General features: G+C 32.9%; 1 protein-coding gene across 2 annotated transcripts; it reads right to left on the bottom strand.

The window, feature by feature from the left end:
• Positions 1-2,123: 2,123 nt before the first annotated feature.
• LOC132757118 (coadhesin-like) lies at positions 2,124-11,420 on the bottom strand. 2 transcript variants are annotated; one of them, XM_060748306.1, is made up of 5 exons: positions 10,854-11,420; positions 10,063-10,141; positions 9,680-9,862; positions 7,444-7,623; positions 2,124-5,172 (listed from the first exon to the last, which is right to left on the bottom strand). In XM_060748306.1, exons 1-5 carry the CDS (start codon positions 11,172-11,174, stop codon positions 5,162-5,164), a joined length of 774 nt encoding a protein of 257 aa, XP_060604289.1. In that variant the 5' UTR covers positions 11,175-11,420; the 3' UTR covers positions 2,124-5,161. The 2 variants fall into 2 exon arrangements, with proteins under 2 accessions (XP_060604289.1, XP_060604290.1); XM_060748307.1 differs by having other exon boundaries at positions 2,124-5,228; positions 10,854-11,419.
• Between the last annotated feature and the right edge of the window lie 1,875 nt (positions 11,421-13,295).

The following is a 13,295-nucleotide window of genomic DNA, read 5'->3' as shown; positions in this document are numbered from 1 at the left end:
CTTGACGTGACAGTTCTGGCCTGCGTCAATTGACAGACTGATGGGTCAGACGAGGTTTTCGAAGCAATTCAACAAAATACATGTAGCAGATTGACCTCCCAATAAATCAATTAACAGACTTTGTTCATTTTGACTACTCTTTTGTATGTTCCAAAGAAAATACCACATATAAATTATAAATAAACTTATACAATATGGGTGGTCTATTTTGGATATTATAGGTATTTTTGGATATTATCGTTATTATTTATAGAGTTTCATGTTCCTATGGAAAAGAAACATTTATTATTCTAATCTCTTGCATGCTTAGCAAAGTTCATGATAAATAATGTCTTTCGTCCGCCTTTCATAAATAATATACAATTCTGGTAAAAACCAATTAACCATTGAAAAGTTTATAAGAATATCTGGTCATCAGATATCCATTAGTTCATCTTCACTTGCTGCATTTCTTACTTGGACGCCCTTTGATGCTTTGCACCAATGCTTTTCCTGTTATATCATGTTATATCATTTGCCGCGAAACATGTAACGGACATTTTGAAAAAAAAGCCCAAAAACGTCCATGAAAGTTTTTGGTTTGGCTTACTTTGGATATTACTAACCATCATTAGTTGTTGATAATTGTAAAAACATGAGTAGCATTAAATATGAAAAAGAAAATGTACATGCTTTGATATATTTTTTACAATCAAAAATTACTACAGTAAGGACACAAACAGATCAATGTTGCACTATTGTCATGTCACATTACAAAACTTGTAAGTATGGTGGCTGATTTACGCCATGTCGTATTTTCGCTTCTTCGCCTCCAAAATGCGAAAACACGAAGGGACTACAAAGTTGGTCTTTTTCGTCCTTTTGTGTTTTCGCTTCAGTCTTGTTTGTATTGGAATTACTTTCCTAACCAGGCAGGCATCAGTGAAAAGATTTTGTTTAAATTTAATATCTGCCTCCTCTCTCATGTACAGTGTATACGATAAGTATAATTGTGCAAATTTAAATGATTTACAAAATATCCGGAATAATGTATAATAGTACTAAATCTAAATAGAAAATGACCTGTGCGTAGGAATGATTTGATAACTTATCTTTAATGTGGGCATTTATTGCGCGGAGCTTCTCGATTGCTGCATATTGAAACAACAGTTGTATTTATGTTATTTTAGTGCTGTTTAGAAAAATCTACAAACTCTCAAAATGGCTTATCTGCAATATAATCATACAGATGTTGTTTTTATGAATGGCACTTTAGAATGGTGTGTTTTTTTTAAACAAAATTTCTTACAGTTTTCATTATTAATGTCGATTAATACAATAAAAAATAGAAAGATAAAAAATAGCCAGGTTTCTGCATGTTACTTTTATTACAAATAAAACTGACAATAAATGTAAAAGAAAACAAAAATAACGGTACGTATTGTCAATAACTGTAAGGCAGAAAAATGGTACGTAATGACAATAGTTGTAAAACAAAAATGTTATACGTTGACAGTTATTGCAAAACAGGAAAAATGGTTTGTATTGACAAATATTGTAAAACAGAAAAAAATGGTATATATTGACAATATTGTAAAACAAAAAATGGTATGTGATGACACTATTTGAAAAACAGGGAAATGTTGAAACAAAAGACTATTTTTTTGTATTGACAATAATTGTAAACAGTTACAAAGAATGGTATGTATGGACAATAATAATTGCAACAGGTACTTTGAAATCTGTATTTGAAAGGTCCAAGCCCTTGTCGACACTCTGTAACGTGGTAAATATTGCTTTGTGTGATATCTTACATTATAATAGTGTGACTTTAAAAAAGGGATATTGTGTATACAAATATGATGTAAGAAATTCAGTTTCTGATGGTCATCAAAATCATAACTATATTTATTTATTGCATGTATAAAGGTATAATTTTCATTAAAATAGAGTATTTAAAGAACCAATATGCCTCAGATATTCTGATGTTAGAAGTTTGAAATATGGAAACTTAATAAGTGCACATGGAAAAAATGGCAAAATTTGCTAAGAAAAGTGTGAATAACTAAATTACTGACATATATTTAGTTAAATTAAACAAGAATTTGTAACAGAGATACCAACGTCCCCCGCCTCGGTGAAGTATGGATCTTAGGACTTTCAGTCCAAATTACTATCAATGATAGATCTGCTAATGCAACAATAAATTTATTAAAGAAATAAAATAAAACACGGAATTAAAAAATCTATCATGTTTATCTTTGATCTCTAAGTGTGACCTTAACCTTGGAGGTAGGGGTGCAGGTGTTGTGCATGACATATCATCTTATTATTGTGACTATTGGTGCAAAGTATTTTCAAAAGTCCTTGAACTATGAAGAAGTTGTAGATCGGACATAAAATATACCATTAAGTGTGACATTGGAGGTAGGGACCCATGTTTTTCTACACATTGTCTTATTATTGTGATTATTTGTGCAAAGTATTTTTAAAAGCCCTTGATCTATGAAAAAAGTATGGACTGGACACAAAATATACCCTATATATACCCTTAAGTGTGACATTGGAGGTAGGGACCCATGTTTTTCGCCTTACATATCGTCTTATTATTGTGATTATTTGTGCAAAGTATTTTTAAAAGCCCTTGATCTATGAAAAAGTATGGACTGGACACAAAATATACCCTATATCAGACTTGTTTAAAATCTTTTACACCTTAGGGTGACCTTCACCTTGTAGGTAGTGACACAGGTGTTACGCATGACATATCATCTTATCATTGTGACTATTTGTGCCAAGTATATTGAAAATCCCTTGATCTATGAAGAAGTTATGTACGGCACACAAAATATACCACACAACAGACTCTCTTAACCTTTGACCTCTAAGTATGACCTTGACCTAGGAGGTAGGGATGCAGGTGTTGTACTTGACATAACCTCCTATCATTGTGACAATTTGTGCCAAGTTATTTCAAAATCCCGAAGAAGTTCTATTAACATTAAGTTCTATGTTAATCATTGACCTCTAAGTGTGACCTTGAACTTGGAGGTAGGGATGCAGGTGTTGTGCATGACACATCATCTTATTATAGTGACTGTTTGTGACAAGTATTTACAAAATCCTTTGATCTATGAAAAAGTTATGGACCGGACACAAACTATACTTTATAACAAACTATGTTAATCTTTGACCTCCAAGTGTGACCTTGACCTTGGAGGTAGGTGACCGGTTATTACGCATGACACATTGTCTTATTATTATGAACAATTGTGGCAAGTATTTACAAAATCCCTTCAAGGATAAGAAAGGTATGGACCAGACACGACATATACCCTCAAAAGACAATGTTGACCTTGAATGTGCAAGTGCGACCTTAACCCTGGAGGTAGGGGTCTGGTTGTTCCGCATGACACATCGTCTTATTATAACAAACAATTGTGCCAAGTTATTTCAGATTCCTTTGTTAAATGACAAAGTAATGGACCGGACACGAAAGTGTGACGGACGGACAGACGGACGGACGTTCCAACATTTTGGCTTTAGGGGCTATTTTATTGGTTATTTTCTTTGTTTTCTTAAGGGCTACTAGCCCCTAAACCCTTTGATGAAGGAATGAACCTATTGTTCTCTTTTGTTCTCTTTACTGTTATATAGCCCCTAAACCCAAAATGTTTGCTCGGACAGACAGACAGACAGACGGACGGACGGACGGACGGAACCTATTTCTATATCCCCCTTTTTTCTTCGAAAAGGCGGGGGACAAAAATAAAACGTATACAATGTATATTGTGATTACTGTAATTTGTGATATGTATTCATAAATGCATAATATATTTTATGTTGAAATTTAATACGTGTGTTTCTGTTTCTTATATAAAATATTTGATAACAAATAACGACTTAATATGATTTCATTTATATTTTAATATCTATTAAATTGTATATAATAATCAAAATTGTAAAAAGCATTTATATTGTCTTCATGCAAATCATTTTTTTTCTTTAGAAACGTCTTTTGTACATTATGTAATAACGGGTCGAAACGTCCAGTCATTAAAAGGGGTCTTCGTGTCTAAGGGTCTAAGTGTCTTGGGTCGAGGTGTCTAATGGGTCGAGATGTCATAAAGTCCTTGGCAGTAGAGTGTAGACGACAATAGATTCGACATAATACTGCTGTCATTAAACAGTTCCATTGAAATCGGGTCTACGCATTTATGAAAATTTTATTTTATGTTCAAGTTAAAATTTGTTTCTAATAGTGCCGCTAATTTGACTGTGCACATTGCAGTCACCTATGACTATATGCCTATATTTAGTTTGATACTGTACTCCAACATTAGGTTGTCTCAGTACATCTGTTTCGACTACAATGTAATTGACTAAAGGACTTATTAGCTTTATTCCATGTACATTATATTTATGTTTTATATCTCATATCAACTTAAAACTTAAAAGTTTTATTTTGTTTACATTGTATTCACTTTAGATCTCTTTTGACTCATTGTTACTGACCCTTTATCTCCATTTGCCAGAGTATTAATTTACTTCTATAGCTGGTATGAAATAGTGTGTTAGCTGTAAAAAGTTGCCACTTACTTCATCTCTGTATATATACTTTTCTGGTCCTCCGAGATCAATGATTCGAACACTTTCAGTGTTCAGGATTAATTACCGCATAATACGGTGCTTAAGGGCGTTAGAGATGCTTCTGTTCTTTTTTTCCATAATTTCAATAAAATCGAATCTGCAACTTTGTAATATTTGTTTTTGTTTTATTTACATCGAGAAATCTGTTCTTCCAACAACTTTAAGATAAGTGTAGTCCATTGTTTCTCCAACTGAATGGACAAATATGTGAACATGAAAATAACGAATTTACAAATACAATGTCCGACATATTCTTTACTTACTAAGACTTAACCTTACAACATTGAATAGACATAATGTTTTCTTCAATCAGAATAATAATTTTTTTTCAAGACGTGTATTTTTGGATATGGTAAATGTAATTACAGATGAATTCATATTTTTTTATCATCATTCTAAAGTCCTGTCGTTTCTGTTGATTATTAGAACGTCACAAAAGCTACAGTATTTAAATCAAAATCCTCTTCTTCTTAAGTCATCATAGTTGAAAATGAAAGTTGTTTTCTCTAATAAAGTAAATGCAGCCAATACATCACGGCAAACCTTAAAAATTCAAACCAACTTATATGCCTCATTAATCTGATCCATATTTTATGGTTCTGGAAAAAAATGAGATATTATTTCTATAAAATAAATAGATAATTAAATTTTACAAACTTGTCTTAATAACTCCTTGGTTTTTAACTTAAACATTAATATATAATCATATTATCATAAAGTAAAACATATATAATATGCTATTGACATTATTTTGACATAAACCATATGGTATAAATTGTTTGTAGAGTAACATGAATTCTGTTCTATTTTCAGACAAGTACACACATTCATACATGAGCTATAGGGTGAAAACCCTTATATATATTTTCTTGAATGATCCGAAGAACACAATAATTTAGTTATACGAGGTATAGTCAAATAGTTCCCGGACTGGTCTGTTTAAAAAGATTATTGATGTCTGATTGTCATGAAATTTACCATGAAGGTATTTTTAACTAATTTGAGTAGCAACATGTATGAAAAATGATCAATTTAGTAAATATTTGGATTTTTTTCACATGTAACACGCCCGCAACCCGTGTACAGAGCATTTCAGAATTAATTTGATTTTTATAGAAGTGAATAATACTCTTTAATGAATGTTTCAAAATACTGGCACCAGAACGTCGTGCTGAACGTTACTAGTAAACAACTGCAAAAATTCAGCGTGATGACGTATCGCCATTTTGTGCACGATTATTCAAGCCACGTGAAAATTTCTATACGAAAGAATGTCAACCTAAGAAAAACGTACGGAGCAGCGGGCAATAATGAAATTCTGTGCGATGTGTGGAATGACTCTGACTGATACCTGGAAGTTTTTGAAGAAGGGTGTTCATAATTGTTTTAGGACATTTGTGTTTGACTGGCGCAAGCGTTTTAGGGAAGGTCGGACAGAAATTACCGAAAGTGCACGAAGCGGAAGACCGGGTAACGATCAGCGCTCAATCCCAGATATGAAGGACGTCATCGCCGAAGATCGGAGAAAGTCGATTGCTGAACCGTCGGGCTCTGTCATGGAACTGTACATAAGATAGTGACGAAGGATTTAAACATGAATAAGGTATGCGCCCACTAGGTACCTAGGTTACTTACAGCTGAAAACAAAGCAACCCGTGTAGACGCTTCCCGAGAATTTTTACGGGGCGATATGATAGAGACGGCGAACGATTCCATTATCACTACGGATGAGACGTGGGTGAATTTTTACGACCCAGAGAGTAAACGAGAGTCGATGGTGTGGAAACGACCTTCATCACCTCCCCCCAAGAAGGCAAAAACCTGCAAGTCGGCAAAGAAAGTTATGTGTATTTTCTTCATGGAAGCCAGGGTATACTGTTGCAACATGCGGTGCCAAAATCGGCGACAGTCAACAAAGAGTACAATCAAAAGGTAAGCATTAATTATGTCGCATGAAATGTTTTTACTAAATTTCTATGTTTATTTAAATGTAAGGTGAAAAGTATATAAAATATAACAAAAAATGAAAGAAACTATTATTTTTATAATTTGCCGCATTTTTGGAAGTTTCAAATAAAATGAAGTTGTTATAAACATGTTGTGCGGAGGGATCTAACGAACGCTTTCAGGAAATAGCGAGCAGGGTGCGACATCGAAAAATTAAATTTTTCATCAAGATAACGCTCCAGCACACCGCGCAGATGAGGCACTCTTTACCATTGACTGTTTAGGATATGAGCGGCTACGTCACCCCCCTTATAGTCCTGATCTCGCCCCCTTAGACTTTTGTGTTTTCCTTAGACTGAAAGCAGATTTGAGGGGTCGGAGGTTTGATACAGAAGATGATATCAAATATCCTGTGAGGTCCGCAATAAGAAGTTACACTCAAGAGTGATATGCAGACATTTTCCGGAAGTGGGTACAGCGGCAATGGAAGTGTATTGAACACAATGGGGACTATTTTCAAAAAGTTTGAATGAACGTGACGGTAAGTTGTTTCTGGAATATGAACGCCACCTGAACGTCGTTAGCGTCGTCGACGTCGCCGAAGTGCTCCGTACGTGACATAATGTGTAACTTTAACGGAGTGTTAAATATGTGTAACATTTATGAAAATCATTGACTCTTATATATTCATGCAGCGATTTCTCTAAATTTTAATGTGATATATGTCATAAAAACATACACAAAATAACAAAGTTATCGTTAAGTGTCCGAGAACTTTTTTACTATACCTCGCATTGAGATCATGCATTAAATACATACTCATATCTGTTTAAATACAAGCATAATAAAAAGAGAATAACTTCTTACAAGTGCATGCTTCCTTGTTACACGATGCTCCTGCGCCGGTGTACATGTTTTCTTCACACTCTTCCTCGCCATTCAAGGCTACAGTAGGTATCGTGCAAGTTCGTGATCTACTTTTAACACCTCCGCCACATGAGACACTACATGTACTCCATTCTGTCCACGTGGTCCACATGTAGGAAACTTTATATCCATGGAGAATAGGGTAAATATAAAAAAATGGTGGTCTGACGGCATAAAGAAAAAACTTATATATATATTATAGATAGTCTTTTGTGGCATCAGATCACTCAATATATCATATAAAGTTTTCAAATAATTTCCAGTACAGATTATTTTCATAAAGTTTGTTTATAGTCAAACTGTTTTTTAATATTTCGGATCAGCAATATGACAAAATAAATACAGATAATAAGGGTATTGTTTTGGAAACGTTTATCTCCCTATAAAATTCTTGAATTTGCGCCTTTAAATAAGGGTTTTGTTTGAAAATAAGCTGTGGGTTGCGTAATGTTTTGATTAAGTGCGCATGCGTTTGACGGATGAATTGTGAATAATAATAAAAATTGCACGAGAAGATAATATAGAGGAGGGGTATAATATGGTTACTAACATTATGGTGGTAGTATCTAATAACAAACTCACGGTTAATGATAAGTAACTGACTGCTCAATTCTGCTTTACAGTATCTTTTTTTTCATTATGCAAAGACATTATATGTGCAGCTACTTATTTTTGGACAATGTTTCATTTTAATTAATATATAGGTCTTATCTGTTGAATGATGTGAAATTTTTTTACCAAGAAAACGATTTTATAGGTTGAAAATCTGTTGCTATTCGGTCTGAAATTAATGTTTTTAAGTAAGAGAACATTAATTACTTATATATTCACTAAAAAGCAATTGTAGCAAGAAATTCTTTTAGTCTTTTAGAACAAGCTTATTTAAGTTGTATTATGGAATGGAAAGAGAGGTAACTCTATAAATTATGTTGGAAATTCTTCAGAGTTGCCTTCCTTCTATTATGTTTTTCTTTTACCTTTTTCAGCCTCTCTGTAAAGGGCATGACAGTTAAACAAATACGAACACAAAAACATACAACAAAAGTCGTTATGTAGGTAATTTAAACTTGACCATGTAAACATTCCTCATGTATTTACCATTTGTTATTATCAAAAGTTATGCTAGAATTTGAACAATAAAATAGCATTTGATGTAAATATCTTTTGTATATTATCCGTGCAGAAAAACCCAAGCCTGTTTTCTTAGAACTAACAAGTACTGTTATTACCCCTCACTTTTTCGTAATGATAATTCCCCATAGGCCTCTAGGAGTAACTTTTACGGTTAATTCAAGTGTACCACGTGACTAAGAATTTTGTACTGTAACAGTACTTTTTAACACTATAAAATCTGGTCACGTTGTCTATTTTCTAAATAAAATGGCCGCCATATTTTCTCGATTCATTCTTATTTTCGACGTTTACAACGATAGGAGATCACCATCTTTTTCTGGAGTAACTGTGTCACCAAAAAAATTAAGTTGTCTGCACTCTGGAGAGATTTGCGTATACAATCTCTTTTTGTAAACATCCGTTTTCATCGGAAATAATTGCAATGTGAATAATTATGTGTCGAACTGACACATGCAGACAAAAGATTATTTAACAATTTTAATCAGTGAAACGTTACAGATATGGTGGATTGATATAGGATATCATCGTTATTTTGTCAAAAACCATGCGAAGAATATTCTGGAAACAGAATGATCAGATTTCACTGATCATTACCGTATAAATGGGTTAGTTTTTGTTTTTCTAAATAAAATACAGCTTATTGTATGTTTATTACTAGTAGATATCATCACTTGCTTAAAGAATAAAAAGAAAAGAAAACTTCTCAAGTAGGCCTAAAGTTCATTTAAAACGTAAAAGGTAAGGACAGTTTAATTATTGTTACTATTTGTTTATTTCTGTTACAGTTAAGATTTAGTTCACAATTTCAGATCATCACAGTGTTTTTGTTCGGCGTGATAAAATAAACAACACATGGGTTTGTGAGGAACAGTAAAAATATCACCCCTCGTAAATATACGCCTTGGGTAACAGTATTTCCTCGGGATGATATCTTTACTGTTACCCACAAACCCATGTGCTATTTATATAATGTCACATTATCGTAAAGTTATGCGGGTAACTAACATTCTGGATGAAAATGAACTGCACGATGTAAACTTACTCTTACTGGGGATGCATTCAGTGAATGTACTCCAGTCTCCGGTATAAAGGCATTCAGCGACTGTTCCAATCTCAGCATTAGATTCAACATACCCTACGTTACATTTATACCGTATCCTTTTCCCAATGTCTCTCTTATTTCCAAGTATAAACCCGTTCTCAGGAATCGTTATATTGACGCATTCTGAAACAATGGGAGAATAAGAAAAGATAATTACAGATTAACATGATATTTTACAACACAGATGAAATTGAAATATTGATATACGTGAATGAATCAAATTAGCTTTACTTGTAAAGCAATTATAGGGATTTTTGGGGGTGGGGAACGCGAAAGAATTAGTGCTTTGTATGCAAGTTGTCCATCACATGTACACATTTTACCTTTGACAACACAGGTGCTTACATCAGACTCATTCGTTTCACAAACCTCGCCATACTTGCAATTATCCTGACACGGAGACTGAAAATAAAATAAAAAATATATGTGTCAAAGAAAACCACATATTGATTATCTTATCCTCGTGAATGCTACATTTAAATGCAAAGTTTGTAACCAAAACAACTACTTAATAATTAGTTAAGATATACATTGCTAATAAGAGATTTCTTCTGTTACACTTACATTGTTGAATTTGCTTTCATGATATCAGCTTTATTAAATGTATCAAAAGAACAATGATCCAATTAATACATAACATGGTTGTAGTATATATGTTTCATACATTATATAAAGCGAACTTTAAACCTCTTGCTCATAACCGCTGCAAAATAAAATAGTGATATTCGTCTTTAATATCGTTACGATTACAACATATGAGACTTGTGATCAGTAAAAGACAGTAGCGTTCGAGAAAATATGTCCTCTACCCAACAGGAACACAACAGATATGGATATGAAAAGGGTATACCCGATGCAGAGTATTTATTTCCTTATTTGATAATAGAAAAAAGTTAAATAAACCATATATTTTGCAATACTTTCTGATGCATTAGAAGTATTTTGCCTACATAATCAATATTTATTGATTCTACAAATCTAAGGGAACGAATATTCAATTGAGGTAGCTTATTTATAATTCACTATGTATATAACCTACCTTTAAAAGAGAATATAAATGAAATAACTGCTTAACACGAGAAAAAAATAGCAAAAATAAATTAAGAAATGGCACCTTTGTTATGTTTTGTTCCCCTTCCTGCAGAGTTATACTCCCAGTTGTGAGTGTAAGGTCTTGTAATGATGATGCAAATAGTTCACAGACGTTTATTCTATTCCTAAACCTTAATGCTTTGCAGTGCGTACGAGCAGCGCATTCCTTTACGCAATGTGTGACGGAAATTCCAGATATAAACTGAAGTCGATGTTCTGTCAAATAACTCATTTTGTCAAATGTAAAAGAATAACTTAGTTCAAACTTGTCAAAAGTTATGAATACCGATGATATATTTGCAATGTGAAACGACATCAAACTGAGAAAACATTTGAACTTCATAATTTGATATAAATCTATTCAAATTATTGCAAAAGGTAGTCAAATTGAAATTATAATTAAAGTCTTACTTTAATGACAGAACATTTAGTTATTGTGCCTTCAACGTCACGGCTACAATCAATGTCAGTAATTCTTGCGAGGGTAAATAAAATTTACTGGCATGAAGTGGAAAGCGATGAATAAAGTCATAAAGTAAAATGTTTTAGATTTCTGAACAAAGGATGCTTTTCAAAACAAATTATCTGATCGAAACTTTTGATAAGCTACTCCTTTTGAATCCGTTCGTATATTGATTCACAATTAAAACATTCATATTTCAATAAAAGTACATAAAAAGACTTTCCGGAAAGCTTTCAATAATTTTATTGTTAGTTGAAGCGCCATGTACTTTGCAAAAAATAAAAAAGCCTACAAACAATGAAACGTAAAAAGCTTAATCAATTTCTATATAATAACAATCTTTCAAATGTGAAAGACTTGTTGTGTTTTAAAGCAAACAATTCAGTAAAATATCAAATGATTAAGAGAAAAGTACTGGATAATTTCTTCCTCTTAAATAAAGCAATAAAAATAAATAAAACAACAATTTATACATGGTATAAAAATACAATTATAATAATTGTCAGTCAAAAATGAATTTAATAAGTTAACCCCCTACCCCCACACCCAACAAAAAAAACAATGATAAATGGATTGGAATTGATTGAAATGAATTGGAATAAACAAACATTTTATTTCCAAACGCCAGTTACAAAATATGAAAGTTTATGTGCAAGTCTCGTAAGAAACGATAAGTTTGAAATGTTTTTCCCTACTTACCCCCTCCCTGGCCCTTTGGCCTCTCTCTCGTTCCCAATCTCCCCCTCTCTCTTCCACTCTCTCTCTTTCTACCTCCCCATTCATGTGATAAGCATGTCAATTGCTCTTCATGTGCTTTTAATACTTCATTGTCGTATTTATTTTTCTCGTGTTTTTTTTTCTCTTTTTTTGTTCGATGGGTTTTGTTGTTGTTGTTGTTCTTATTGTTGTTGTTGTTGTTTTTGTTACTTTTATTAGTGTTATATACATGCAAGAATAAGTTCAACTTCAAAATATGACTATATTGATGCTACATATATTCACACGGTTTTTGAATTAATTAAATGCAAAGTTTAAACTGAACTGAAAGGATGAGATCATTTGAATTCTATCTAAAGCTATACGGCTCATAAAGCTGAAAATTAGTGAAAAATGTACATAACGAGAGGAAAACGTACATAACGAGGACGAGGTCCGTTCAAGCAGGTAGGTTCTGTCAGACACGTACAGTAGAGGTCATATAGCAACTTCCTGCTTTAGCAGTGGATAAAGACTTCGAGAGTAGAACTGCAGACGTTCCATAAGCTAGCTTGATAACTTCCTCACATGAAAGTCCTCGGTGAGATAGTTGATAGCCTATCACCTGTTGATTATTTTGCAGACACTCAAGACCAACATTATATATCCACATTTTTGTGCAAAGGATAAGACTTCTACATTTCATTATGTCTTGCAACCTTTTTGAATATTAAAGAACGTTACAACCTGTCGTGAATTAGCGTGAAACACACTCGCAGTAACAAATTTATCACAAGAACTCTAGGACATCTTCAGAGTTATCACTAGAACTCCAGACATTTGAAAAATCGGGCATACATTTGTAAGCGGGCGCTTCATGTTTGCAACTTTGCATTATAATTAAGTAATTAAAAATGGCAAGGATAATGGCCAGAAATAAACAGGTCAATATTGCGAATTGGCAAATTATTTTTTACTTAAAACTACCTGATTTTAAACAAGAGGCGACGAAAAATTGATTTGTTTTGACACATAAAACATAATACAATGTAAGGCGAGCTGAATCATTAAAGTTTAATTTAGTACTTTAAACTTACTTTTAAAGATGAGTATTACCATTTTTGACGAGTGTTTTTGTAGTATATACAAAAGTTTTTTGTGTACGAAACAGGCGTATCTTATGAATTTAAACATGTGTCAAGATCCCGAAAAGTGGATTTTGTCGCACATGGAAATAAGAAAGAAACAGACCACCTATTTTTAGACATTTTGCGGTTAAATCAAATAAAGTAAGAGTTAAATTTT

This window comes from Ruditapes philippinarum, unplaced genomic scaffold (assembly GCF_026571515.1).
Source record: "Ruditapes philippinarum isolate M1 unplaced genomic scaffold, ASM2657151v2 ctg207_1_1_1_1, whole genome shotgun sequence".
Taxonomy (NCBI): domain Eukaryota; kingdom Metazoa; phylum Mollusca; class Bivalvia; order Venerida; family Veneridae; genus Ruditapes; species Ruditapes philippinarum.
This window is presented reverse-complemented; position numbering and strand designations above follow the sequence as displayed.